General features: G+C 53.1%; 2 protein-coding genes across 8 annotated transcripts in view; one reads left to right on the top strand and one right to left on the bottom strand.

Annotated features, from left to right (window-relative positions):
• Positions 1-796: 796 nt before the first annotated feature.
• On the top strand, positions 797-5,106 carry LOC127200676 (spermatogenesis-associated protein 21; the record flags this gene model as incomplete). The annotated part of the gene is made up of 9 exons (XM_051159074.1): positions 797-846; positions 1,067-1,270; positions 1,387-1,433; positions 2,802-2,945; positions 3,359-3,430; positions 3,723-3,843; positions 4,069-4,247; positions 4,402-4,560; positions 4,767-5,106. Coding segments are annotated over 9 exons (1,134 nt in total), but the record flags the coding sequence as incomplete, so codon positions are not given.
• Positions 5,107-5,147: 41 nt separating this feature from the next.
• Positions 5,148-26,684, bottom strand: part of Fmnl1 (formin like 1) — a 32,500-nt gene continuing 10,963 nt past the window's right edge. Inside the window, exons 3-28 of one of the 7 annotated variants that reach the window (XM_051158819.1) lie at positions 25,252-25,365; positions 24,427-24,500; positions 24,038-24,121; positions 23,476-23,601; positions 23,178-23,195; positions 19,490-19,598; positions 18,284-18,360; positions 18,043-18,136; positions 14,481-14,555; positions 14,080-14,190; positions 11,876-12,025; positions 11,217-11,318; positions 10,791-11,046; positions 10,232-10,531; positions 9,974-10,098; positions 9,106-9,308; positions 8,439-8,673; positions 8,199-8,267; positions 7,414-7,494; positions 7,209-7,338; positions 6,913-7,076; positions 6,585-6,686; positions 6,385-6,465; positions 5,996-6,116; positions 5,584-5,682; positions 5,148-5,354 (exon numbers count right to left, since the gene is read on the bottom strand). In XM_051158819.1, the coding sequence (XP_051014776.1) occupies positions 5,591-5,682; positions 5,996-6,116; positions 6,385-6,465; positions 6,585-6,686; positions 6,913-7,076; positions 7,209-7,338; positions 7,414-7,494; positions 8,199-8,267; positions 8,439-8,673; positions 9,106-9,308; positions 9,974-10,098; positions 10,232-10,531; positions 10,791-11,046; positions 11,217-11,318; positions 11,876-12,025; positions 14,080-14,190; positions 14,481-14,555; positions 18,043-18,136; positions 18,284-18,360; positions 19,490-19,598; positions 23,178-23,195; positions 23,476-23,601; positions 24,038-24,121; positions 24,427-24,500; positions 25,252-25,365 (3,093 nt within the window). In that variant the 3' untranslated portion in view covers positions 5,148-5,354; positions 5,584-5,590. The remainder of the gene's footprint in view (positions 5,355-5,583; positions 5,683-5,995; positions 6,117-6,384; positions 6,466-6,584; positions 6,687-6,912; positions 7,077-7,208; positions 7,339-7,413; positions 7,495-8,198; positions 8,268-8,438; positions 8,674-9,105; positions 9,309-9,973; positions 10,099-10,231; positions 10,532-10,790; positions 11,047-11,216; positions 11,319-11,875; positions 12,026-14,079; positions 14,191-14,480; positions 14,556-18,042; positions 18,137-18,283; positions 18,361-19,489; positions 19,599-23,177; positions 23,196-23,475; positions 23,602-24,037; positions 24,122-24,426; positions 24,501-25,251; positions 25,366-26,684) is intronic. The other 6 variants (XM_051158817.1, XM_051158818.1, XM_051158822.1 and 3 more) reach the window with 6 other exon arrangements.

Here is a 26,684-nt window from a genome sequence, read left to right as displayed (position 1 = left end):
GGAGGGAATATATCGCGGATTAGAGAGCTCTCGCTAGTATGGATATCGAGAGAATGAGTGGACTCTCGCTCGCTAGAGATCGAAGCGACTCTGCTTTAGAGAGAGAGAGAAGATCGAGAAGAGAGGAGTTATATGCTCGCGCTAGCTCTTCGCTCGACTCTCTCCGATCTCTCGTCTCTCCTCTCCTCCTCATTCTCATCTTCTTTCTCTTATTCTGCTCTCTCTTCTTTCTCGCTCTATTGAACTCAGATTCCTCTCACCCAAGCCTCCAGAGGTCTGGAATTGTGTGTGTGCATCACTATGCCTGGCTCCTCGTCTTGTTTAGAAAAATGTATTATTTCATCTCCAAGAATGTATAGATCACCCAGCACTCTCTGCTCCTGGTTTCCAGTTTCATTTACTACTGATCTGAGAGTAGGCAATGTACAATTTGTATTAGTTTTAAATATTAAGGTTTCATGGAATGTCTTAAAACGTGGTTAGCAGGTTTACATTGGACAGGAGCCCATCCCTCCTCCCTGCTACCCCACCCCCCTCCCCACCCCTCCACCCCACCCCCACCAAGCCCCTAGCTTTGGGATTCTGTGGCCTGCTCTTCCTTGTAGGCCTCTGCCAGCCTGACTCAGCATCCAGAGTGTAATCACAAAATCTGATTGCCTGAGGGAAGGCAGAGAATTAGGGTGCCGGGTAGGAAGTAGTCAGCCTATCAGAGAGGGCTTGCCGCTATTATGCCAAAAAGCCGAAACCCACCACACAGGCAGCCTAGGGGCGGCCTCAGAGCCTGTGACTCTGCCTTTCAGGCAGCAGAGGCCAGAAGACCAAGAGACCCTCATCGACACGGAGAAGGTATGGGCCACTAGGCTGGAGGAGGGTCCTCTTTCTGTCACCTGAGTTGGGGTTCACACCCTATGCCCGCTACGGAAGCCCCTTCCTATAGGGCTGTGGACTCAGCCTGGCCTGAGGATCCTGGGAGGAGGTGGTGGACCTGCTCCCCCATAGTCCTTGTACCCCTTGGTCCCTTGGAGTCTATGCCCTCCAGTCAACCTGCCTCCTCCCTGCCTCCAAGGCCTCCACAGAAGCCTGGGACTCCCCTCACAAGATACGTACAGGAGGAGCAGGCTGACAGGGTGCAGGCAGGCCAGCTGCCCCAGTCAGAGGCAGCAGCAGCCATGGCCACAAAGGACCAGACCCCACCGAGAGGAAGAGAGATGAAGGACCCCGAAGCTACCCATCCTGATTGGTCATCAAGCCCAGATGCTGGGTCTCAGAGGTGAGGGTAGGAACGGGTGGTCAGGTCTGAGGTGCTGGTTTGGGGGCGAGGCCTGCCCGGCCCTGGAATCTTTTTGCAACAGGTACTACATATAAAAACTTCTTCCACTGGGGCAGTTCGACCGATGACAGCCTGCTACCCCTGACACCTCGGCAGCTGGCAGGTAAGAACCCGAGGTCCAGAAGCAGAGAGAGAAATCAGGGCATGCTTAGGACAGAATTACAATTCCCTGCCCCCACGGTTAACACATTTTTGACCCTTGCAACTTGCCCTCTATGCCTGTTTGTAATCGTTTCTTCTCTGTAGCCCACGGGCTCACTGAGGTGCCCCAAGAAGTCAGCGGACTGGGAGGGGGTGGGGGTAAGTGGGCGTGTGTGTAATTGTCTCTTGTGTCTCTGTGTGTCTGTCTGTGAAGAAAATATATTTTGTTTTTTGTTTTTGTTTTTCGAGACAGGGTTTCTCTGTGTAGCCTTGGCTGTCCTGGATTTGTTTTATAGACCAGGCTAGCCTCGAACTCACAGCGATCTGCCTGCCTCTGTCTCCCCAGAGTTGCTGGAATTAAAGGCATATGCCACCACACCCAACTGAAGAAAATAATTTTTAAAAACTAAATGAATTGATGGATAGTTAGATGGAAGTGTTTGAATGATGGGACAGGATAAAAAGAAAAAGGGGGGGGGGGGGGAGAATAGACAGAAAAACAAATTTCCCAGGGTCTGGCCTGAAGGATGGAAAGTAAGGACAGAACTCCTCAAAAATCACACCCTGATGTTGACAGACTTCTCAAAGAACCATTTCCTACATCAATAATTTGAAGGTCTGTTTAAATGCCACACACCAGTGGGGCTCCCAAGCACCACAGAGCCAGGCTCCCACAGGTGATGTTGGATGTCATTTTTTTTTTCTAATTTTAGTGAGGGAGGGGTACAGTGCTCCCAGGAGCCAGGGGCTCCAGATCTCACTGGGGCTGGAGTTACAGGTGGTTGCATCCACCCAACATGTAACTCGGGTTCTCTGCAAAAACTTTACGTGTTCTTACTCTCTAGGCCAAATCTCTAGTCCCACATGTGAGTTTGTAAAATATGTTTGTGTGTGTGTGTGTGTGTGTGTGTGTGTGTGTGTGTGTGCAAGCATACAACATGAGGATGTACCGTGACACTCATGCAAAGGACAGAGGACAACTTATGGAAACCAGTTCTCTTTGTCATGATCATGTGTGTCCTGTGGGTCAAATTCAGGCCACCAGGTTTGGCAGCACGTACCCTGACTTGCTGAGCCATCTCTCTGGCCTCCAAACAATGAATTTTAAATACTCTTTGTACAAAAATGTCCAAATACAAGATCTAGACATAAGGACGGAAATAACTTAAGCACCAACACGGAGCGTCTCAGTGTTGCTTGTTGCCCATTACATTGAAAGTTATAATGAGCCAGTCCAAACCTCCAGTCCACCTCAGCTAGAGTGAAGGAAGGTCTCCAGGCTGCCCCATGGAGTTTTCACTTCTCTGACTGGCCTCCTCTCTACCCCCAGCCTTCCAGGATATCTTCAAACTGTTCAGTTGCAGCCCAACAGGCACTGTGGACATGCACAGCCTGAAAGTGGCTCTGCGCAATGTGGGTATCCAGCTGGGCCCCCAGGAGATGTGTGAGGCTCTTCGGCTGGCTGACTTAGATGGTGGGTGCCTCATCTCGGCCTTTGTGTGTCCTCCTGCCTCTAGGTGGTCTCCTAATGAATGCTACCCCTATCTACAAAGTCCTTGGCCTGGTCCTGGTTTGTAAAGCGCCCTCTTCTTCTCCAGGCTTTAATACAATCTTCATATCCTGCCCGCCCCATGCCTTCCTCTACCACCCCAACCCCGCCACCCCTACACCTCCCCCATACCCCCACCCTCACCCCAGGGCAAGAGCTGTTTCCCTCCATGCCTCATACCAGAACCCTTTGGCCTCTCAGTACGTTATGGAGAAACCTGTTTTCTTTAAGTAGATGATGGGGAGAATCCTAAACAATTCTCGACATGTATTTAAACCCCCAAAAGTATCCACAGGACAAACTTTCCAAATACACAATGCCTCCTCCTGTCTTCCCAGGTGACGGAATTGTAAGCTTCAAGGACTTCCTAGGTGTCCTCACTGACAACCACCGCCTGGCACAGTGCATGGGTGAGGGGTTAAGCTGATGGGCAGGGAGGAACCTTGATTGACAAGGACACCCCTCCTCACTCTTTTTTTTTTTTTTGTTTTGTTTTGTTTTGTTTTGTTTTGTTTTGTTTCGAGACAGGGTCTCTCTGTCTTGGCTGTCCTGGACTCACTTTGTAGACTAGGCTGGGCTTGAACTCACAGCGATCCACCTGCCTCTGGCCACCCCCCCCCCCCCCGAGTACTGAGATTAAAGGCGTGCGCCACCCCCGCCCGGCTGTCCCTTCTTATTCTTATCTCTGTTTTCTGTACTCAGGCCAAATGAAGGGCAACCGGACCTGTGACTCCGCGGGCCTGCAGACCCTCTTCCTCGAGGTGCTATTCAAACTGCTCAGTCAGGGCTTAGTGCCCTTCAAATCGAGGCAGGAGGTGATAAGGTGGGCACAGCCTTCCCCAGCTCCCAGAACTCGGCCTTGAGGGAGTCCCTGTGATGTTCCTACCCCCTAGAGAATGCCCTGACCTCCAGGTCCAATCACTACGCCCAGGTCGCCCCTTAGCCACACACAAGTAGCCTCGGGTCCTTGTTTGCCTTTGCCCACCTGTAAGACGGAGGAGCGCGAGAGGCGCTGTCTGAGCCCGCTGTCCCACTTTTCTCTTCCAAGTTACTATTTCAAGAAGCAGCGGGCTCTGCGGCTGAGCCAGTGCGGTAGTCGCCGGGCGCGCGGCCAGGGTCGGTCTGCGCGTACGCACACTGGCCTCAACTTCTTCTGCCAGGCGGCGCGCATCGGCGGCCTCTCCAGCTCCCAGCTGGCACGCTCCCTGCACACACTGTACAGAACGGGTGCGCCCCCAGCCGGCCCGTAGGAGACGGGGGCGGGGAGGGGGGCGGGCGGACGGTTCCAGGGGCGGGAGGAGGAATACCGCCGCTTCCTGCTCCCGCGGGGCCCCTTCCAGTACTGTCTTCGCCTCTTTCTCCTCTGGGATCTCCAACCCAGGTGGGCGCAGCCCCTATGCTCAGATTCCCAACCTGACTGGGCGCCCGAGGCCAGAACGCAGGATCTCGAACCGAGCCCCAGGTCCAGATGTCCGCCTCCCCAAACCCCAACAGCCAGGCCGTCCCAAGCTCCCTTCCAACCTGGGGCCACTCAGCAAAGGTGAGAATCCACCCGAGACTCTAAGGACAGGGCAGATGGGGCGGAGGCGGGACAGCAGATGGGGCGTGACTGGCAAGCTGCAGAAGCTGGGGATAGAGTGGGAACTGAACCAAAAGAAATTGGAACTGCAGGGGCAGCAGATACACTCAGGTGTTGCTGTTCGCGCAGTGTCCCCAACCAGCAACTGCCCACTCTATCTTCCGCAGGTCCCCTCCGCCCTCCCTCCGGAATAATGAGCCAGCCGCTGGAGCAAATGCGCCCCTCGAAGCTGGTTTCCTCCCCGCCAACTCTAGTGCAGAAGCACCCCGCCTCCCCTTCACCAGGCTATTTCCAGAGACCTGCTATGAAGAGCTTGTACAAGTAATGCGTTTGCTGAGCGAAACTGGCTGCGCCTGGACCAGCTCAGGCACCGAGCGGACGCGAGTCTTTTGCAAACATCTTTATTAATCTAGTATAAAAATAAGGTCCAAGGAGAGTCCTCTGGGCGGCGGTGAGGTCCACTTTATAAGTTATAGGCCAGGCTCCCGCTCAGACTAAGTATGGCTATTGGAGGGAGAAGAGGGTGCTGCAAGCAGCTTTTTTTTTGGGGGGGGGGGGCGGTGCAACGGATGCCGGACCCGGCTGAGCTAAGAGCTTCCTTGAACTCCAGCCTGCCTACAGCCCTACAGAATCCACCAGTGGAACCAGTGGCTACAGGGAGAGGTCAGCAGTGACCTGCAGTGGGGGTCCCGGGGGGCGCCGGCGAGCACTTCGACGTCCAGTGTCTGCACGGATGTAGGGCTGGTTCCGAAGATCTGGGAGCCAAAAGAGAAGACACATTGGCTCAGGCTCCAGGGCACGGGCTTATCTTTCTAAGGATTTGATTTTTGTGGACGTAGAAAGGGGACACTGATTTTTCCCTCAGCTAGAAATGCCGCCCCTCTAAAATACACCAGCCATGCAATGGCCCAGGATGGGAAGGCATGTCTGGCCCCCAAATCCAAGTGCCAGGTCTGGAACCACAGAGCAGGTTTATCTAGATACCTGGGCGCTAGAGGGTCATCTCCTCTCCCAGGCTGGCCTCACAGAGGAGCCGGGATGTCCGCTTGCCGGTGCGGGCAGTGAAGGGTACTGTCTTGAGCACTGAGGTTTTAGGCATGGAAGGTAGAGAAAGAGAGAGAAAGAAAGAAAAGAAAAATAGAAAAGGTAGCAAGAGGCATAGGGGACCGGCATGGTAGCCCACACCTTTAATCCCAGCACTGCAGAGGCAAGAGGAACTGTAAGTTTGAGGCCAGTCTGGTTTACACAGCAAGTTCCAGGACGGCCAAGGCTACACAGTGAGCCTCGGGGGTGGGGTGGGGGGGCAGCAGACCCCTCAGGGAGAGGGGAAGATAACAGAAAGAGAATGACATAACACAGACTGAAGGCAGACAGGAACCTTAAGCTAAGCCCTCACCTGTGATGATGTCTTCGATGGCCCCATCCCGGTCACTCTCGTAGATGAGCGGTTCTTTCTGCTGCTTCCGTTTCAGCTCAGAGATGAGGTCCATCTGTTGCCGCCTGGCCTTGGGTGGAGACTGGGGAAATGAACAACTCTAACTTTAGGATGCTTCTCACCCCCACCCACTCTGGAACATCTGTGTAGTTCTTTACAGCAAGGATAGGCACGCTTAGGCAGAAGGGAGCCTAAACCCACTTCCTCCCCTGGCTTCTGGGGGCACAGTCCTTGCCCTTGGGTAGGATCTGTCTCTTACCACTGAAGGTGTAGGGGTGAGACAAGAGGGTGAAAGGGATGATGCTACAAACCTTGCACCCCAAGGGCCAGGCTTGGGGGCAGCTGCCTACCTTGGGTGCCGGAGGCTCTTCCCTGCCTGAGGTGTCTGCAACTGCTTCCTTCTTCCACTGTTCCACCTCTTGTTCCGCTTTCTGAGGGCACAGGGCAGGTCTTAGGGAGACGGCCCTTCCTCCTTCCCCATCTTAACTCCCTCCCACTGCTCTCAGGGAGAGGCTGCAGGGCCCGCACCCCACCCTTCAGACACTTGTACCTTATAGGCCTTGGTGAAGCGGCTGAAGAGGGAAAAAAACATGGAGGGGGATGTGGTCTTGGGATTTTCTCCAAAGTACTCCACCACAGACTCATAAGCCTCCTGCAAGCACAACCCATCAGCCCCACGAGCTTAGGCCCATTGGAGGCTAACCATGCCCTGTGCCTGTTCAGGGTACCACCTCTCTGTTCTTCCACACACGGGGTGGTCCCTTACTCTTCCTCCATCCTCCCAGGGTTCTGCCTGTGACTACACCCCTCCTGGCCCTTCGTCCACACCCCTCCCCTAAGGCTTCAGTGGCCTGTGCTCCTGGGTTCCCCCCACCCACCTGAGCTGTCTTGCTGTCTGCGAGCAGCTTGTCCATGACGGGAGAGTTGGCCCTCAGGAACTCCTTGAGTACCAGGCAGTCATCCTGCCGCACAAACTCTCGCTGGGTCAACTCCAGACCTCGCTGCAAGGAGCGCACATCCCCCAGGACACTGTCCAGGGACACTGGAGTGGGCAGCATGGAGTCAGGGGATAAGGCAGCACACACACAGTTATAACCTATAGTGTCTCCTAACCCACATTAGTGGCCCAAGGCCTGAGCTCCCTGCTCCCACCCAAGGCCCCAGAGCCCCATACCTGAGCCTGCCTTGTCCAAGAAATGCAGGTCGCTGTGAAAGCCCGTGAGCTGTGGGTACTTGTCAGCAATGACCTTCACCAAGTAGTGCAGCAATGTCTGTTTTCGGTCAGTCGACTTCATCTCTAACAACTGGACAAGGATCTGTTATAAGCCACGGGCCACACCAACCAGACCCCAGACCCCAGGCCAGGAGCCCCTCCTCACCGCATCCAGACTCTGAAGTCGGAAACCATAGGCGGCCCCACGCTTACTACTGTTCATGTAGTTGCCGAAAGCCAGGACAATCTGGGAGAGGCAGAGAAAGACTCAGTGAGATCCAGACTGGGGAAAAGAGCCCTTGAAGACGCCGGACGGTGTTGGTGCACGCCTTTAATCCCAGCACTTGGGAGGCAGAGGCAGGCAGATCGCTGTGAGTTCGAGGCCAGCCTGGTCTACAAAGCGAGTCCATGACAGCCAAGGCTACACAGAGAAACCCTGTCTGGGGGAGGGGAGGGCTGGGAGGGGGAGACTTTGAAGAACATCTACTACTCAGGAGGAAGGGTGACAAGCAGCCAGCCCTCACACCCAGCCCCTCCTGAATGGACCCTTCATTTCTGTGACACGTGCACACTATTAACACCACAAGGACCCTCAAAGTTTATCCATTAGTCCACCCCAAAACTGGCTTGCTTGCCGTATCCCTTCCTCAATCCCCTGAAAGCCACATATTCTTGTCTGCAGACACTCCACTGAGCAGGTGCAGCAACCGTTCCTCTCCCAAAGCAATCCCAGAGGGGCTGGGCCTTGGAGGAGGAGCTGGGGTCCACTGTTACAGGCAAGGCCGCTGTTGCTACCGCCCACCACCACCTCCCACCTTGCCTATCAGCATGCGTGTGAGAAATAGGGCATTATCTTTGCTCTATGCCAGGTGGGCGGGGCCTGAGTCTCCCTTCCCTAGACCAGACAGGCGAAGGCCCACCGCTTCCAGGTCCCTTGGCCTGGGCTCTCACCTCCAGGATCTGACGAAGCTTGTCAGAGGACTTGATGGACATTGAGGCTGCGATGATGGCATTCAGTTGCTAAGGGTGGGATGAAAAAGAGGATGATGGAAGCTGGAGCCTCCCCGACGACGAGGAGGCTCAAATACTCCCTCCCAACTGCCCTCTTGGAAGCTGAGCTCAGAGACGCCCCCTCCCTACCCACCAGCCCAACCAAGCTCCACCACACCACCCTGCCCGTCCTGCCCACACCGGCATGAGCAGCTGAGCCGTGTCTGGAAAGTTGCCCAGGAAAGTGAGTGTGTTCATGCGCTCTGGCAGTCTCTGGATGCGGCTGAAGCGCAGCATGAATCGGTCCTCCTCGGACAGCTCCTCCATCGGCCGCTGCTCCTTCTCAAATCGGTCTATGAGGCTGCGCTCATACTCTGTGGGCAGGAAGCGGGTCAACAGCTCCAAGAAATCCAGGCTGAGGGTCTGTAGGTCATACCTGCATAAGGGAACAGAGGACAGAAGGGGTGTTACTCTACACTTAACAAGTTCCCCGGGGAGAGCGCAGCTGAATTAAGTAGCCTTCGATATTTAGTATTTGCAGCCGGCTTCAGAGAACGACAGATGGGGGTGGAGGAAAACTGCAAGCCCGGGGCCTATTGTACAGCACTGGCAGGTGCAGAGGCGCAAATCCTTTGCCCATGCCAGGCAGAGACAGGAAGAGGGTCGGGAGGTCTCCACCTGGGCATGGACCAGTCTCGGTTTTCTTGGTCTGAAACTGAGGACAATGTTCACACCCAGGACTGGTGTGAAGTTTGGTGGGTTCTGCCCCATTGCTGGGGTTCTTACTATGCTCTGCCTGATGGTCCTAGCCTGGGGCGGGGGGAGGAAGGGGAGACGACCAGGTCACACCCCACACATAGGTACTTACGTCTCAATGGCCTGGCAGATTCTGTCTGCCCCTAGATTGCCCTTGCGCAGGGTGATGGCCAAATTCTTGGCCCGGTTGGCCTCGATGAGAGTTGCCTTGGTGGGGGCTTTGTGGGCTGCCTTTCCCTTTAGGGCGCTGATGTCCAGGCTGGGGCCTTGAGATTTGGTCTTGAACTGTTCCTCAAAGTCATTCATGTCTAACTCCTAAGGGTGTAAGGGAGAGAAAGCCAGGCTGAGGGAAGCCAATATCTGCCCGTGCTCCTGGCCTATTAGGATAGCCAGACAGACTACCACTGGACAGACTAACCAGTGAGCTAGCTCGACCACAAGCCTTGACAGGGAGACACGACACACGGGACCCAGATTCCCGCCTGCTACAGCTGAAGGAAGGGCTGAGCAGCCAACAGTAAGGGAGAAAATGCTACAGCAGGTCGGAAATAACAATGTGAGCGATGGCCAGGGGACAGGGAACCCATTCCAAAAAGAAATTGTTACCAGAACGCCTTAGTTGCCTGTGGGAAATGGGCAGAAAGGAGAGGAAAGCCTGCAGGGGTCAAGATACCACCTTCTGGATGGCACCAATCCAGTGTCTTCGTTTCTGGATTTTTGTTTTTCGAGACAGGGTTTCTCTGTGTAGCCCTGGCTGTCCTGGACTCACTTTGTAGACCAGGCTGGCCTCGAACTCACACAGATCTGCCTGCCTCTGCCTCCCCGGGTGGGTGTTGGCATTACAGGCACCGAGCCGGGCCTATCCAATTTCTTAAAGCCCACATCCTGGGCTTTCCCATTCTCATCTGTAAGCCAGGTGGAGAGATAACCACCCACCCAGTATGGCAAGCACGGCCTGGAGCCCCCTGGTGCCCACTCACCTGCAGCACCTTTTCATCGTTGATCTCAGTGAAGACAGTGCCTGTGATCTGGCTGGGTTTCAGTGCCACCCAGTTCAGCAACGGCATCCGGAACTTGGTCTGGATGGGTTTCTTGGTCTTCACCCCTGGAAGCAAGAAGGCAAGGCAGGAGGCTAAGGGAGCTCCTAGGTAGGGAGGGTCCTGCAGGACACCGAGGGGGGCCCCCTGCTCCACTTCCCCACCAGCCCTAGAAGTTCTGAGATAGTCCACTCCACAAACCTGGGCCGATCTCTGGGCCTTGTCCTCCAAGGGTATCTGGGGGTCCTCCCGGAGGTGGTGGGGGTGGTGGCGGCACTGGTCCATTAGTACCAAGTGGGGGTGGTGGGGGTGGGGACGGCAGGTCTCCAGGCAACGGTGGTGCAGGTGGAGGCTCTGCGGAGCCTGGGAGGGGCGGGGCCAGCGGGGGTGCCGAGGAATGGGCTTCCTGTTGGGACTGGAGGTTGGGTAGTGGGGGTGGCGGCGGTGGTGGTGGTGGCGGCGGCGGAGGCGGTGGTGATACTGCTCCAGGAACCGACTCTGCTGAAGGTGGGAGATGTGAGCACAGCAAGGGCGCGGGAGGGGTTAACTTCTTGGCTTGGGACCCGGTGTCCGGGTTGGGGGGGGGGGTGTCTTTGCCACCTCCCTGCTCTACCATGCATCCAGAACCCATTTCAACCTACCTGCGTGTACCCGTGCCACGCCCACAACCCAAGCCTCCTTATCTTTCACAGCCTAGTGTATCCTCAGGATACCCTGCCTCGCCCTGGTCTCTCTCCCCCAGCCTGAAGCTCCTGCGCACCTGGGCTAGGGGAATCAGTGGGCACCCTCGGAGCTGGTACATCGTCACCGCTTGGTGTCGCCACAGCGCCTGGGAGGATCTCAATGGAGACGACGTCCCCCGGCCCCCGCAGGATACGGATTAACCCCTTTTCCTCAAGCTCCTCCACTTTCAGCTCTAGAGCTGAGGGTCGTCGCACCATGGTTGGGGCAGGCATTTTCTCAGGCTCAGGGATTCGTCTGGAAGTGCCCAAGGGGGTCGACTCGCTGAAGCGCTCCTGCAAGCCCCAGGAAAAAGATCAGTGCCCATCCGCAAGCTCTCTGGTATAGAGCAACCCCGCCCCAATCCTCTTCTGGGACCGACTGATTTGTCAAGCCGGAGAAGACTCCTTGGGAAGCCTGGCACGGCCCACACCCCCAGCCTGGCCCAGCCCACACCCAAGCTCACCCTCAGGGTCTCCAATTCCTTGCGGGCCTGACTTAGCTGCTTCTCCAGTTCAGCGATCTTGGCCATGGAGTCGTTCTCTGCGTCCCGAAGCCGCTCTGTCAGCTGTGACACCAGCACATGGTGAGTTACCACCCGCGGCCAGGCACTGGCACCGCCGCCGGTGAGGGGGCGGCATCAGGCAAGCCTGCCTGGAGGGCTGGGGGAGGCTCCCACATCCGCTTGGCCCAGTGTGCCAAGGGTGGGCTAAGCCTGGCACCTGAGCCCAAATAAATTAGGAGGGGAAACCAAGGCACCAGTGGGAAGATAGGTGGCAGGGGGTAAGATTGTGCTAAGAGGCACCACAGGACCCAATTCTCTGGAGGCAGGGTTCAGAATATGCTAAGGGGATGGGGGGTGGGGGTGGGGAGGTGCCTGCCTTGCGCACAAGTCCCACACAGCGTGGGCGCTCCCTGAAGACTCATTGAGAGAGACACCAAAAGGACTCTGGATTTGGATCCAGGGCAAACCTCGGAGCCCAAGCCGACTGCCGCCTCCAATCCGCACCCAGGACTCTGTCTTCCATTCAGTACTTGCTTCCTAAGAGGAGCCTGCCCCAGGCCAGCCCAGACTTCCTGCTGGCCTACCGTGTGATGATAGACTAGGTTGGGACCAGGTCTCACCAGTGCCACCTGCTCCTGCAGCTCTTCCATGTGCTCCAGCACTGCGTTCTTAGTCTCTGTGTCCTCCAGCAGGGTTCCCACATCAAAGACATTGTCCAGGTAGGCTTGGATCTGCACCTGCAGCTTGTCACTCTCGGTGAGCCGGAGCCTCTGTCCCCAGACAGCAGAGGCATGGTGAGGTCTGAGGTGTGTGTGTGGTGAGGGGGCGCTCTATGCAACCACCACCACTACTAGCACCCAGGGGAAGGGACTAGTTTGCCTTTTTTTTTTTTTTTTAATTGGTGTGATTAACAAACCACACAATTCACCATCTTAAGGCCTCTTTTCTGGAAGCTCAGTGGCCCTCGCGCGGGGAAACCCCTAGGCCAGTGAGGGGTTTCTTTTGCACTACCTCCTCCCCAGCTCCTAGCAGGCAGGAATCTACTTCTACGGATTCAGTCATTCTGGACATTTCTTCCCTCTTCCTCTGCCTCTTTTTGTTTGTTTGTTTCTTTGTTGTTGTTTTTTTGTTTTGTGTTTTCCCAGATAGGGTCTCACTCTGTACCTCTGGCTGTCCTGGAACTAGCTCTGTAGACCAGGCTGGCCTCCAACTCACAGAGATCCACCTGCCCCTGCTCCCCGAGTGCTGGTATTAAAAGCATGTGCCGCCGCCGCCACCCGGCAACATTACTTATTTTTAAAAGTCATAGAATATTCAGCTTTTTAAAGTATATGTGTGTGTGTGTGCGTGTCCCTCTGTGAGTTTATAGATACTACATGAGTTCAGTACCCTCAGAGACCAGAGGAGGATATCCAATCCCCTGGGCCTGGAGTTACAGGAGATTGTGAGCCACCATATTTGGGTGCTGGGACCCACAGAGGGTCCTGGGTCATCTGCAGAGGTAGTAAGTACTCTTTTGGTTTGGTTTGGTTTTTTGAGACAGGGTTTCTCTGTGTTTCTTGGCTGTCCCGGACTCCCTTTGTTCGACCAGACTACCCTCAAACTCACAGCTATCCGCCTGCCTCTACCTCCTCCAGTGCTGGCATTACAGGCGTGTGCCACCAATGCCTGGCATTCACCACATCATCTCTCCAGCCCTATATTCAGACTCTGTGGTTTGGTTTGGTTTGGATTTTCCTGACAGGGTTTCTCTGTGTAGCCTTGGCTGTCCTGGACTCACTTTGTAGACCAGGCTGGCCTCGAACTCACAACAATCCACCGTCCTCCGCCTCCTGAGTGCTGGGATTAAAGGCGTGCGCCACCACGCCCAGCTCTATATTCAGACTCTCCCGCGTGGCTTCTCTTCAAGGCTCAGCCACGCTGAAGCTGGTGTCAAATTTTACTATATGGCTATACCAGCCTTGCCTCCTTTTACTGTTGGCCAGTTTTAGCCTTCGGAAGTCCAATCCCGGAAGCTGCTCATGGTTCCTTGGTTCCTCCTTCTCACTGGCTGGAGCCAGAGCACCTGACTGAGCTGACCCAGAGCCACCTGAGCCTGTCCCAGGACTATGACAGATGTCAGGCTAGGGGTATCCATCAGGTACCAGGAACTCCTCTACATATTCAAGGTCTTTCTCACCTCTGTGACTGACAGGAAAACAGCTCAGCAGCATGGACAGATGTGTGCAAGGTCACAGCGCTAGCCAAGGGGCAGTGAAAGGATTCTGTTTATTTGTGGTGGGGTGGTTTTTTTTGTTTGTTTGTTTGTTTTGTTGTTGTTTTTCGAGACAGGGTTTCTCTGGGTAGTCTTGGCTGTCCTAGACTCGCTTTGTAGACCAGGTTGGCCTCAAACTCACAGCCATCTGCCTGCCTCTGCCTCCCAAGTGCTGGGATTAAAGGCGTGCGCCACCACACCCGGCCTGTTTTTTTGTTTTTTGTTTGTTTGTTTGTTTGTTTGTTTTGGTTTTTCGAGACAGGGTTTCTCTGTGTAGCCTTGGCTATCCTGGACTCTCTTTGTAGACCAGGCTTGTTTTTTGTTTTTTAATCATAGGGGCTGGGGTGGGGTGGGGAGAAGCGACAGTGAAACCCCACTGAACTTGAACTAAACATCCCCTGCCTTAGCGTCCCATGTAATAAGGCTACTGATTATGTATCCCCAAGGCCAGCTCTCAGAGCCAGGATGTGAACTCAAGACTTGCTATAACCGCGTACTACATCCATAACTACATACCCCACAGTGGGTAGTTCAGTCAGAGGGGGTTAGGGGGTGGGGTGCAGGGCTCACCTCCAAGTACAGGTCCAGACCCAGGTGAGTGAACTCATATTGCAAGAAGACACGGAAGTTCATGTTCTCCACCGAGTGTACCACAATGTTGATGAACTGCATGCAAGCCACCTGGGGGGCAGGGTCACCAGTAAATCTAAGGACTTCCGGGTCAGGGGTGCTGGCATCTTCCACTTCCCACTTGTCCCCTTTGTATAGTCTTGTAAGGTCCAGGTACCCTTGGTCCAGTCCCTACCCCTCTGACATCCACCCTTTCTCACTGACAGTCAGTTGTCACTTTGCTGAGCCAAGCCACCCAGGTCCTCAGCTGCTCCGGGCCAGGCAAACAGGGCCGAGCAAATCTTCGCTCCCTCACCCCCCCCCCCCCCCCCCCCCCCCCCGCCTCAGGGCTCCAAGCTCACCATGAAGTCAATGTTGCTGTCTTCGTTCCGGAAATATTCCATCAGCTTTTCAAATCGGTGCTGCTCCCCGCACACCTGGAGAGGGAGAATGATGGACGGACACAAAATAATGGGTCGCACACCTCCTGTGCCATCCTTTGGCTGCTGTCCCTATGGCCCCTGCAGGTTCCTCTCCAATTTCTTTTTTTTTTTTTTTTTTTTTTTTTCTCTCCAATTTCATCCAAATCTGTCCATGTCACTCTCTTCTGCCTCAACCAACCACTCCCTCTCAATCTCACACATCCTCCTCTGGCTGCACTGGCGTTTGGGTGCACTCCACCCAGCATCCTAGCCAAGAGAACCACCACACCCAGTCCCTCAGCTTCTTCATAGCTCACCTTCTCAGTAAGGCCTTTTTGACAGCCAGTTTCCCCTCCTGGCAACCTTTTACCCCATAACATTTAGCTTTGTTTGGTTGGTTGGTTGGTTTTGTTTTTCTAGACAGGGTTTCTCTGTGTAGCCTTGGCTGTCCTGAAACTCACTCTGTAGACTAGGCTGGCTTCGAACTCACAGAGATCCTCCTGCCTCTCTGCCTCCCGAGTGCAGGGACTAAAGGTGTGTTCCACCACTGCCCAGCCATTTAGCATTTCCTAATACTATATAGGTTGCTCATTTATACCTGTTTCCTGCCCTTTTATTATAGGGATTACATGTGTGTGTATATGCATGTATGTGCATGTATGTGGAAGCCAAAAATCAACCTTGAGTGTTGCTCTTCAGGAGCAAATCCACCTTTTTTTTTGTTCTTGTCGTTTTTTCAAATATTTACTTATTATCTATGTGTCCCTGAAGGAACAGATGTATAAAATGTCCATGCAGAGCCGGGCAATGGTGGCACAGCCTGGTCCACAGAGCAAATTCTAGGACAGCCAGGACTACTCAGAGAAAGCCTATCTTGGAAAACAACAAAAAGTGCGTATGAGTGTCTTCAGAGGCCCAGAGAGCAGTGGCTGCCGGGAACTGTTGGTGGCTGTGAGCCTCCTGATGTAGACACTGCAATCCAAACCCAGGGCCACTGAGCCGTATCTCCAGTCTATGCCTTGTCTGCAGAAACAGGGTGACTCGGTGACCTGAGGCTCACAGAGTAGGCTAGCCTGGCCTCCCTGGACTTGGAATTAAAATTCACACGCCACCAAACCTGGCTCGATTTTATTTAAGATTTGTTTCTTTTACTTCAGGTATAAGAGTGTTTGCTTGACATATATGCAGGTGGTCTGGTGCCTGCAGAGGTCAGAAAAGGTTACCCGATCTCCCAGAACTGGAGGGATAGACAGTTGAGTTGCCCTGTGAGTGCTGGAATCAATCAAGCCAGGGTCCTCTGCAAAAGCAAGTGCTCTTAGCCACCGAGCCATCTCTACAGCCCCTTCTTCTTGTTGTTGTTGTTGTAATATGGTCTCACTGGGTAGCCATGGCTGCACGATCGTCACAGTGATCCACCTGCCTCTGCCTCCTGAGCGCTGGGATTAAAGGCGTGCGCCACCACGCCCGGCTGCTTAGCCAGTCCTTTATTGAATGAGTACTGTTATCCCAACCCTCCCACGCCTTTGCACCCCTTTTCCTAAGGGGCTGCTTCTGAGCCTGGGACATAGTCAGCCCTCAGTATCCAGCTCCCTTCCCCCCGCCACCACCCCGCGCACCCCCCACGCTGTTTTTCTGGCTTTTCGAGACAGGGTTTCTCTGTGTAGCCTTGGCTGTCCTGGACTCTCTTTGTAGACCAGGCTGGCCTTGAACTCATTGTGATCAGTCTGTCTCTGCCATCCAAGTGCTGGGATTAAAGGCGTGCGCCACTGCTCCTGGCCCAGCCTTCTGCCCCACCTTGCTTATTGATTGATTCTGTGAGACAGAGTCTATGCTGGATTTTTCTTGTTAGGTTTGTGGGGTTTTTGGAGGGGGGGTGTTTGGTTTTTGTTTTTGGGTTGGGTTCTTTTTTTTTTTTTTGGCATAAGTATGGGTTTGGTTTTGTTTGGGTTTATTTATTTATTTTATTTATTTTTTTATTGTATGTGAGTGCTTTACCTGCAGAAGAGGGCATCAGATAACATTATAGATGGTTGTGAGCCACCATGTGGTTTCCTGGAATTGAACTCAGGACCTCTGGAAGAGCAAGCAGTGCCCTTAACCACTGAGCCATCTCTCCAGCCCCAGGTTTATTTTATTTTATTTTATTTGGTTGCTGGTTTGGTTTGGTTTAGGTTTTGTAGCTTAGGCTGCTCTTGAATTTACTATGTTGCCAATGATGACCTTGAAGTCCCAATCCTCCTGGCTCTACCTCCCAAATGCTGAGATCACAGCCTGTATGAACCTGCTTAACTCATATCCAGCCTTAAAGACTGGTTGATGGTCTGGACAGGATGAGACACACCTTTCATCCCAACCCTCAGGAGGCAGAGGCAGGTGGATCTCTGTGGGTTCAAGGCCAGCCTGTTCTACATAGTGAGTTCCAGGCTAGCCAGTGCTGTAAAGTGAGGAAGCCTGCCTTGAAAATTGTTCCTGATGACTCTGTGTGTGTGCCTGCGAATGTATGTATGGCGGCAGGAGAAGAAGCTGCACATGCCTGTGTGCCACGGGGGCCAGGAGAAGGTGTTTGGGTGTCCTCCTCTGTCACTCTGCCCTCTGTCACTCTGCCTACTTCTGTGAGTCAGGGTCTCTGCTTGGATCAGGGGCTCTTCCTCAGCTGGGCTAGAAACCAGCAAACATCAGCAAGCATCCTCTCCCTTAGGACTTGAATTACAGGCATGTGGTGAACACTTGGTTTATTACCAGGGTGCTCGGGTGTGGTCTCAGAGCCTCACACTCAGGTGGCAAGCGCCTTTAACTGCTGAGCCAAATGTCCAGCCCTGTGAGAGCCAGTTTCACTTACCCACATCACTATGCACGCATGAACTTCTTGTAAACTTGTTGACCAGAGTTGTCAACCCTAGGGTGTCCGGGCAGGCAAGGCTGAGAGTCTGAAACTCAGTAGATCCCTGTAGCTGTCCCTGTGACCCTAGATCAGTGGTTCTCAACCTGTGGGTCATGACCCCCCACAGGAATTGCATTATCAAATATTTACACCAGGCAGTGGTGGCGCATGCCTTTCATCCCAGCACTTGAGAGGCAGAGGCAGGCACATCTCTGTGAGTTTGAGGCCAGCCTGGACTACAGAGTTCCAGGACAGCCAAGGCTACATAGAGAAACCCTGTCTTGAAAAACCAAAACCAAAACCAAACCAAAACAGATATTTACATTACTATTGATAACAATAGCAAAATCACAGTTACGAAATAGCAACAAACTAACATGAGGGACTGTATTAAAGGGCCAAAGCAGTAGAAAGGCTGAGAATCGCTGCCCTAGACAATGCTCCTGCCTGCCTATACTATCCAGTCTGAATTTCCCCATTGCACATTATCCTCTGTATTTCCCAAACGCCCACCCTCCGTCTCCAGATGCCCCATCAGAGGTCACAATTTCTGACAGCCATCCCCCAAGCAGCACCAGAAAGGCAAGGAGGTTTGGATGGGGGTGGGGGGAGATCCAGTACCTCCTTGAAGTTATCAAACGCTGAAAGAATGATGTCATGTCCTCCCCGCACGAGGCACACAGCGGCCAGCAGCTCCAGCACCAGGGCCTTGGTTCTGGGAAGAGAAGAGGGAGGTTTAGTGCCCACAGCATGGTGGGCACCAGCCTGTCAGAGGACAAGGGAGCTGAGTGGGGTTAGCCTGAGTGGCAGCCCTGAGCACAGGGTATAGAAGCATGGAACCAGTTAGGAGTATAGCCCTCACCTGGGGTTCTTGTTGTTAAGGCTCAGAGCGATCTCGTTGACACAGGCTGGGTGGTTCATAACAAGGCTGAAGCCAGACTGGGGAAAGAGAATAGGTCAGCACCTCAAGGCAGTCCCTAAGACTGCCAACACCTCCAGCATAGTCTGCTCCATGCTGCTCTGGCCTCTAATGCCGATGTGGTGGCGGCACACACCTTTAATCCCAGCACTTGGAGTTGGGGTGAGGAGGGCAGAGGCAGGCACACTGCTGTGAGTTTGAGGCCAGTCTAGTCTACAAAGTAAGTCCAGGACAGCCAGGGCTACACAGAGAAACCCTATGTCAGGAAAGAGAAGAAGAAGAAGAAGAAGAAGAAGAAGAAGAAGAAGAAGAAGAAGAAGAAGAAGAAGAAGAAGAAGAAGAAGAAGAAGAAGAAGAAGAAGAAGAAGAAGAAGCCGCCGCCAGGTCCCTAGCCCCAGTCTCCTTTTTAAATTCATTTGTCTTTTCAAAAGCCAGTGTCAAACACCCTGGACATAAACAGGCCGTGCAGGCACATCCAACCTTTTGACATACAGACAAACACAAAACTGTCATCTAAGATGCCAGGCAAGTGTGAAAGAGAATTACTTTAAAAAAAAAATCATACACTTCAAAAATCCCATAATGTTTTAAGAAAGTTTACAGGGACTGAAGAGATGGTTAAGAGCACTGACTGTTCTTCCAGAGGACTTGGGTTCAATTCCCAGCACCCCCATGACAGCTTATAACTGTCTGTAACTCCTGTTCCAGGGGATCTGACACACTCATACATGCAGGCAAAACACTAATGTGCATAAAAATACAATTAAAAAAAAAAAAAAGAACATTCATAAAGACTGATGAAGTAAGAGAGTGGCGCTGCACCACCAGCCCTCCCAATGCCAGAGCCAAGCCTGTTCTCCCGTACACTCCACTACCCAACCCTCCCTGATACCTACCTGAGGCCCATGATTCCATCCACCCACCCCCACACACCCAAGGCCAATTCAGCAGGCCTGACACAAAGGTAACAAAACCAATTAAACCCTCAAAACTCACCAGCCTCAGGACCCCCACCAGAGCCCAGGCCCCGGCTTTCCCAGTAAGGTTCCAGGGAAAGAGCCACGCATGGTCTTAGAATATCAGCAGCTTGTACGGGCCCCATGGGGACAAGCCAGCTCCCGAGGCCCCAGTCCCATGCCGCCAGCTGACCTGGTAGTTCATGATGGCTCTGAGGCACATGATGCACACATGGACATCATCCTTCTGGCTGACGATTCGGGAGTTCCTCAGGGTCTTCCTGCTGTGGGCGGGGGTCAGCCTGGTGGATGTGGAAGAGACAGTAGGGTCAGAGTCCCAGTGCCCAGCTTCCTGCTTTCCACACCAGTAAGGTGTCCTCTGGAGCGAGGGGGACACATCTGAGACACTATTTCCTATCTGCCTGACCCAACTGGCCAGGCGAAGGCAGCCTCCCTCAGGGGCTGGCATTCTGGGGGGCAGGTGGTGACAGTGGGTCAAGCAAGCAAAGACTTGGTTTTGAAAAAGGCTATTGTGAGCCAGGTGTGGTGGCACGTGCCTGTTGATTCCAGTATTTGGGAAGTAAGGGCAAGAGGACTGGAGCTCAAGGCCAGTCTTGGCTGCATAATACAGAGTTGGAGGCCTAAGTTACATGAGAGCCTGTCTCAAAAAAAAGGAGGAGGAGGAAAAGAGGAAGGGAAGGGAAGTGTGTTGTGAGTGGAAGCCTACCAAGGATAAAGATGGACCGAGCTTGGAAAGAGATAGACACCAGTGGTATCTCCACAAGGTGGCACTCACAACCACCTGACCTCATCTCGTCCATCTTGAGAGACAGACTAAGCTCAAAGTGTCTAGATTCAAGAACATTCCATCTTAGTAGGGACATATTTAATCTCTCTGTACCTCAATTTCCTCATTTGTAAAAGGAGTGGCAACATCAGTTCCATACTGGGGGGGGGGGGTGGGGAGACAAAGTCCCATGAGACCAGGCTGGCTTCTTTTACAGGTGTGTACACCATACCCAGCATAGTAGATACCTTCTTTGTGTGTGCATTTCATGTGTATGCATGGGGGGGTGTGTGTGCATTTCATGTGTATGCATGGGTGTGTGTGTGTGCATTTCATGTGTATGCATGGGTGTGTGTGTGCATTTCATGTGTATGCATGGGTGTGTGTGTGTGTGCATTTCATGTGTGTGCATGGGTGTGTGTGCATTTCATGTGTATGCATGGGTGTGTGTGTGTGCATTTCATGTGTATGCATGGGTGTGTGTGTGTGTGCATTTCGTGTGTATGCATGGGTGTGTGTGTGCATTTCATGTGTATGCATGGGTGTGTGTGTGTGTGCGTTTCGTGTGTATGCATGGGTGTGTGTGTGTGCATTTCATGTGTATGCATGGGTGTGTGTGTGTGTGCATTTCGTGTGTATGCATGGGTGTGTGTGTGTGCATTTCATGTGTATGCATGGGTGTGTGTGTGTGCATTTCATGTGTATGCATGGGTGTGTGTGTGCATTTCATGTGTATGCATGGGTGTGTGTGTGTGCGTTTCATGTGTATGCATGGGTGTGTGTGTGTGTGTGTGCATACCAGTCAAGTTTGAGCATCATTCTTCAGAACCTTTTTACCTTGTTTGATGTTTGTGTGCATGGGGTGTGCATGGTATGTGTGTGTGTGTGCGTGCGTGCGTGAGTGCGTGTGTGTGTGTGTGTGTGTGTGTGTGTGTGTGTGTGTGTGAAGGCTGAGGTTTATTTCATGTATCTTCCTTTTTTTTGTTGTTTTTTTGTTTTTTGTTTTTGTTTCTGAGACAGGGTTTCTCTGTGTAGCTTTGGCTGTCCTAGACTCACTTTGTAGACCAGGCTGGCCTCGAACTCACAGCAATCCACCTGCCTCTGCCTCCCAAGTGCTGGGATTAAAGGCGTGTGCCACCATGCCCGGCTGTATCTTCCCTTTTTAAAAAAACAAAACAAAACGTTTTTATGGATTATGTACACAGTGTTCTGCCTGCACATGCACCTGCAGGCCAGGAGAGGGCACCAGATCTCATTATAGATGGCTGTGAACCATCATGTGGTTGTGGGAATTGAACTGAAGACCTTTACTAGAGCAGCCAGTGCTCTTAACCTCTGAGCCACCTCTCCAGCCCCTCCTTACTTGTCTTTGAGACAGGGTCTCTCATTAAACCCAGAACTCACTATTCCCACTAGACTTGTCAGGCCAGCAAGCTCTAGGTGTCCTGTTGCCCAGCATTGAGAACGCAGGTCCATGAGGCTGTGCCCGATGCTTACATGGGTGCTAGAGATCCCAAACTCAGGCCCACACGCTTATGCAGAAACACTTTACCCACCACATAGTCTTCCCAGCCTTTACTTGGTTCTTCTGGGACAAGATCTCTCACCGGGACCTGGTGCTCACCAATTAATTAGGCTAGGCTATCTGGCCCCCAGTCCCAGGGGCCTTCTGGTCTCTGCCTCTCCAGCGCTGGGATTACAAGTGCACACCACTGAGTTCAGGGACTGAATTCAGGTCTTCGTGCTTGCGAGGCAAGCATTTTGTTGGCTGAGCCATCTCCTCGGCCTCAGTAGCACATCTTCCCAGGCATGGTGGTGGATTATGTAAGAACCCCAGCCCGGCACCTCATGAAGAACAGATGAAATATGTCCTCTATTATCCTTGGCGTAGCCCCCCCCCAAAAAAATTGAGGTTTTCATCTTTGTAGAACTGCCAACCACACCTTCCACATGCGAATCCTCCAGACAATTCTGTACCTCCCTTGCCGCCTGCCACATCAACCTGTCCTATCTTGCTCAAATACGTCTCGGTCTTTATTCATACTGCCTTTCCTTGTCCCTACTGCTTGCCTATCCATCTGTCAGACACCAGTGTCCCCTCTTCTTGGAAGTCTTCCTGGTACCCCTCAAGCAGTGGGCACCTCCCTTCTCAGAGACCCAGGTCACATCTCTGTTATTATCTGTCCCACTCAATTCCCTTCCCACTAGACTGTGGCCCCCGAAAGCAGAATTATCTGTCTTATGGGCACTTATTACTAAGATGAGCTATTTAGTAAGTGTATTTAGTATCTTAAAAAAAATTGTTTGCTAGCTGGGTGTGGTGGCACATGACTTTAATCCTAGCACTTGAGAGGCAAAGGCAGGTGGATCTCTGTGAGTTCAAGGCCAGCCTGGTCTACAAAGTGAGTTCCAGGACAGCCAGAGCTATACACGGAGAAACCCTGTCTGGGGCGGGGGCCGGAGGGATATCTTTGCAAAAATGATTGCTAAGTGAAAATAATGAACAAGGGGGAAAACATATTGTGAGATCTTGGTGCTTAATATACAGTTGGCCCAGGCTAGAGGTGTAAGTTCAGTGGAAGAGTACTTGCCTAGCATGCATGAAGCTCTGGATTCAAGTCCCAGTAACACACACACACATATATATGTGTATATATGTGTGTGTATGTATATATGTGTGTGTGTATATATACACATATACATAAGAGAGAGACATACAGATATAAAGATTTTATAGGGCTGTGGAAATGGCTAGTTGGGAAATCTCTTGCTGTGAAGACCCAAGTTCAAATCCCCAACACCCACATAAAAGCCATGCTTAGCTGGGTCAGTTACAAGCACACACACATATGCCTATACGTTACTACACACACACACACACACACACACACACACACACAAATAAATAAATAAACATATACTTGGTTCCCTCAGACCCAACACAGGAAGCTGATGCCTCCCTGCATCCCAACAAGATGGCAGGATGTCCTGTCAGGATGAACTGCTAAACTCAGAGGTGTCAGCTCACTGCTCTCCCAACCCACCGCCCCACACAGCTGGCCCAGCATGCACCTGCCCCCTGGTGTCTACGTACCGGGGAGAAGGGGGGCACCTGGAGGCCGCATAGGAAGAAACAAGGGGTTAGACTGGTACAAAAGAGAGGCTGCCAACCCCAAAGCCCCCTCCTAACTCCAGGCTCCCTCTGGTTCTACTCTCTAGGTGTCTCTACCTGAAGACTTGGTATAGTTGTGCCCAGAAGCCAGGACTCAGATGGCCCATGCTGAACTACACCTCCCACCGACCCTAGAGGTCCTGGGGTCCTGGTTAGATGAGGCAATATGTGGGGGGTCTGTTCTCCATTCTCCTGTCACCCCATCCTGGGCCCCTCGTACTTGATGGTCAGGCGACTTTTGGGCACAGACGAGGGTGGCGCCTTGCTGAGGTCTTCCACGGACTGTTCCAGGGGTTTGCTCTTCTCTGTGCTAGAGGCCACATTGTCTGTACTTTCCATGTCATACCTGGAGATGTGATACAAGGAGCGTGGAGGCTTCCACCACAGGGACACTCAGAGAGGGGACCGAGGGATGTACAAGGCAAGATGGGGGTGGGGAGGGGAGACTGAGGCAGGAGGGGGAGGCTGCGTTCAGTCATGGCTCTCATTTTTGTTTTTGTTGCTTGAGACGGGTTCTCACTCTGTAGGCCAGGCTAGCCAGAACTCAAAGAGATCCCCCTGTCTCTGTCTCCCAAGTACTGGGATTAGAGATCTGCTCCACCACACCCCAGCTCGTCCATGGCCCTCTGCTGAGCACAGGGAAGGGAGAAGGAATATCCCTTCTGGGCGAGGACAAAGCTTCAAAAGAACCATTGCCCAGGGCCAAATCCAACTTTCCCTGGGGTGCTCAGGACCGTATGTGGTCAGGAGGCGCAGCATGAGGGCTTGGGTCAGGAGCTTACGCGACAGAGCACTGGGCGAAGGCCAGGTACTCAAGCAGGACATCCAGGCCTCGGTTCTCTTCGTTAAGGAACTCCTGCACCCACCTGCAGGGCACAAGGATCTCTGAGTTGCAGGCAGAAAGGATTCTGCCCAAGCGATGAGCGATGAGCAGGCAAAGCTAAAGCCCTCGAGTGCCGTTGCTTCAGAACACTTTCCCCCACCCTCAAGAAACGCAGGGATACCAGGGTTACTGAGGGCCGGAGCAGGACCCACAGCAGCCCCCTGTGTGTCCAAGTCCTGCACAGGCAGCAGGGGGAGGAAGGAAACGGTCCACAGGGTTGGCATGTGGTGGAGGGAGGGGCTGGAAAGCCCCAGAGGCTGCCAGGAGGTAGGGTTTTCCTAAGCTCACCCAATGTGGTTTGTCCTCAGGGAAGTCTCCAGCTCCCGCAGCACCTGGGTAGACTCCTGAACTCGCCTCTTAAACTGGGGGCCAAAAACAAGGAGTCTGTGGGTAGAGCCCGACTCCCCCGAGTCCTGAGGCAGCAGCCAGAAGTATCCACCCACACCGCGCACACAAGGCCTTTCACGTTTAGCTTCCCCCACCACCTCCACACACCTGTGCAGCAGAGTGGACTACGTGCCCTCCCCCCACATGGAGGGTATCTCCACACATGGCTGAAGATACAGGGTACACAGACATACCTTCATACAGAGATATAGACACACACACACATACACGTACACATCTACACACACACACATACACTGGACATGTGCATATCAAACACAACCACGTCCATCCACACAGGAGACATGTACACATGTACACATGGGTGCCTACCTATACACCCATTCGTTTATGTATGGGATACATACATACTCATTCATTTTTCTCCCTCTCTCTCGTTCTCCTATATATGGTCTTGGGGGACATACAGGAGAGCAAACGTACCTACAACACCCCAAGTATGCACAACCACCGCAAACATATATCTATGCATGAAGACACAGGGTGCACATATGTACACACACAATACAAACACACACAGGAATGCTCATGTAAGTACATGTAAGATACACACATGAGTCCCTGAGAGAGGCTGTCTGGGTACTCAGTCCCTAAAACTAAGTCACCCACACATACTTATGCACGAACTCACACGGGGCCACCAGAAAGACATACACAGCTGCTCCAGCTGTTTGGAGGGGGCACAAAAGAAAGGGAGATAGATACCCCCAGGTTGGACATCCAATCGGCTGCTACCTTTCGGCTGACCCCGCCAGTATCCAGGTAGCTCTTCAGCTTTTGGATGTAGGCTGCGGGGGGATTCTTGACTTGAAACCGTTCCTGGAGAGATGAGTGAGGTGTACAGAGAGCGGGTCACAGCTGCCCAAAGACCACTGGGTAGCTTTCCCCCCAGCTCCCCCTTCTCAGCTCTGACTTGAGAGTCCAGGCTGTCTTCCACAGCTTCTGGAATACCAAAGGCACACACTTTGGACAAGTGGAAGACCTTAGCCCCAGGCCTGCTTGTGCCTTTCCCGGGGCCAGTGGAATAGAGACCAGCCCTGCCACAAGGCCTGCCTTGGGTTACTCATTCAGGCCGGTTTTGCCCTTCCTGGACTAGAGTGGAAAGTCCAGACAGCGGACAGCTCCCTGGTAGGTAAACAGCCCATCTCCAGCACAGCCGTCCTGTCTCTCTGCACAGATAGGCACCTGTGTGCGCTGTGTCTTTTCCCCTATCTCACTGCCCCAGTTCCTCGTACAGAAGCAGAGACCACAGCAGAGGCACACCTCACCCCAACCCAGATACCCTCTTCCACCTTCCGGTCTTTGAGCCATCTCCCAACTCTGCCCTGGCCCCGCCTTACCAAGATGGATGTCTCAACCCAATCCATTAGCAGAAGGCTTTGCTGCATCTTGGGGTGGGTGGGGGTGGGGGGGTTCCTCTCTCCAACTCCCTCCCCCTCCCCAGCCTCCAGGCCTCAGCTTGAAAGCAGCTCCTGCCTCCTACTGATGATCACTGATGATCCAGTCTCTACCCTTCTCCACCCCTGCACTGGGCCCCCAGCAACCAGTGGCCCAGTGAAGCCAGAGCTTGGCCTGAGCTCTGACACAGCATTCTGACTGGATGCTCTTGGAAACGGTTGCTTGACTGTGTCTCTTCTGACCTCAGAAGAAAAAGACAGGGACCCTACTCCTTTCTCCCCCTCCATTTGGCTAAACGCAGGGATATTTCATATTTCCTCATTTCCTCAGCCCAGGGTAGGAGAGTCAAGGGCACGGAGACCCACACCTTATATAATCCTGGTGCTCTGGAGGCTAAGGCAGAAGGAGCATGCGTTTGAAGCCAGCCTGAGCTATAGAGCAAGACTCGGTTTCAAAAACAGAAACCCAATTGTTGTGGACATCACATCGCTTAAGTGGTAGATTGCTTGCTTTAGCAGAGCAGCCAGGGCAGCCACTGCCCGTGCTCTGGGACACACCCAGCTGATGATCCCTAAAGGTTTTTTTTTTTTTTTTTTTTGGTTTTTTTTTTGGTTTTTCGAGACAGGGTTTCTCTGTGTAGCCTTGGTCATCCTGGACTCACTTTGTAGACCAGGCTGGCCTCGAACTCACAGCGATCCGCCTGCCTCTGCCTCCCGAGTGCTGGGATTAAAGGCGTGCGC

This window comes from Acomys russatus, chromosome 16, assembly GCF_903995435.1.
Source record: "Acomys russatus chromosome 16, mAcoRus1.1, whole genome shotgun sequence".
Lineage (NCBI taxonomy): Eukaryota > Metazoa > Chordata > Mammalia > Rodentia > Muridae > Acomys > Acomys russatus.
This window is presented reverse-complemented; position numbering and strand designations above follow the sequence as displayed.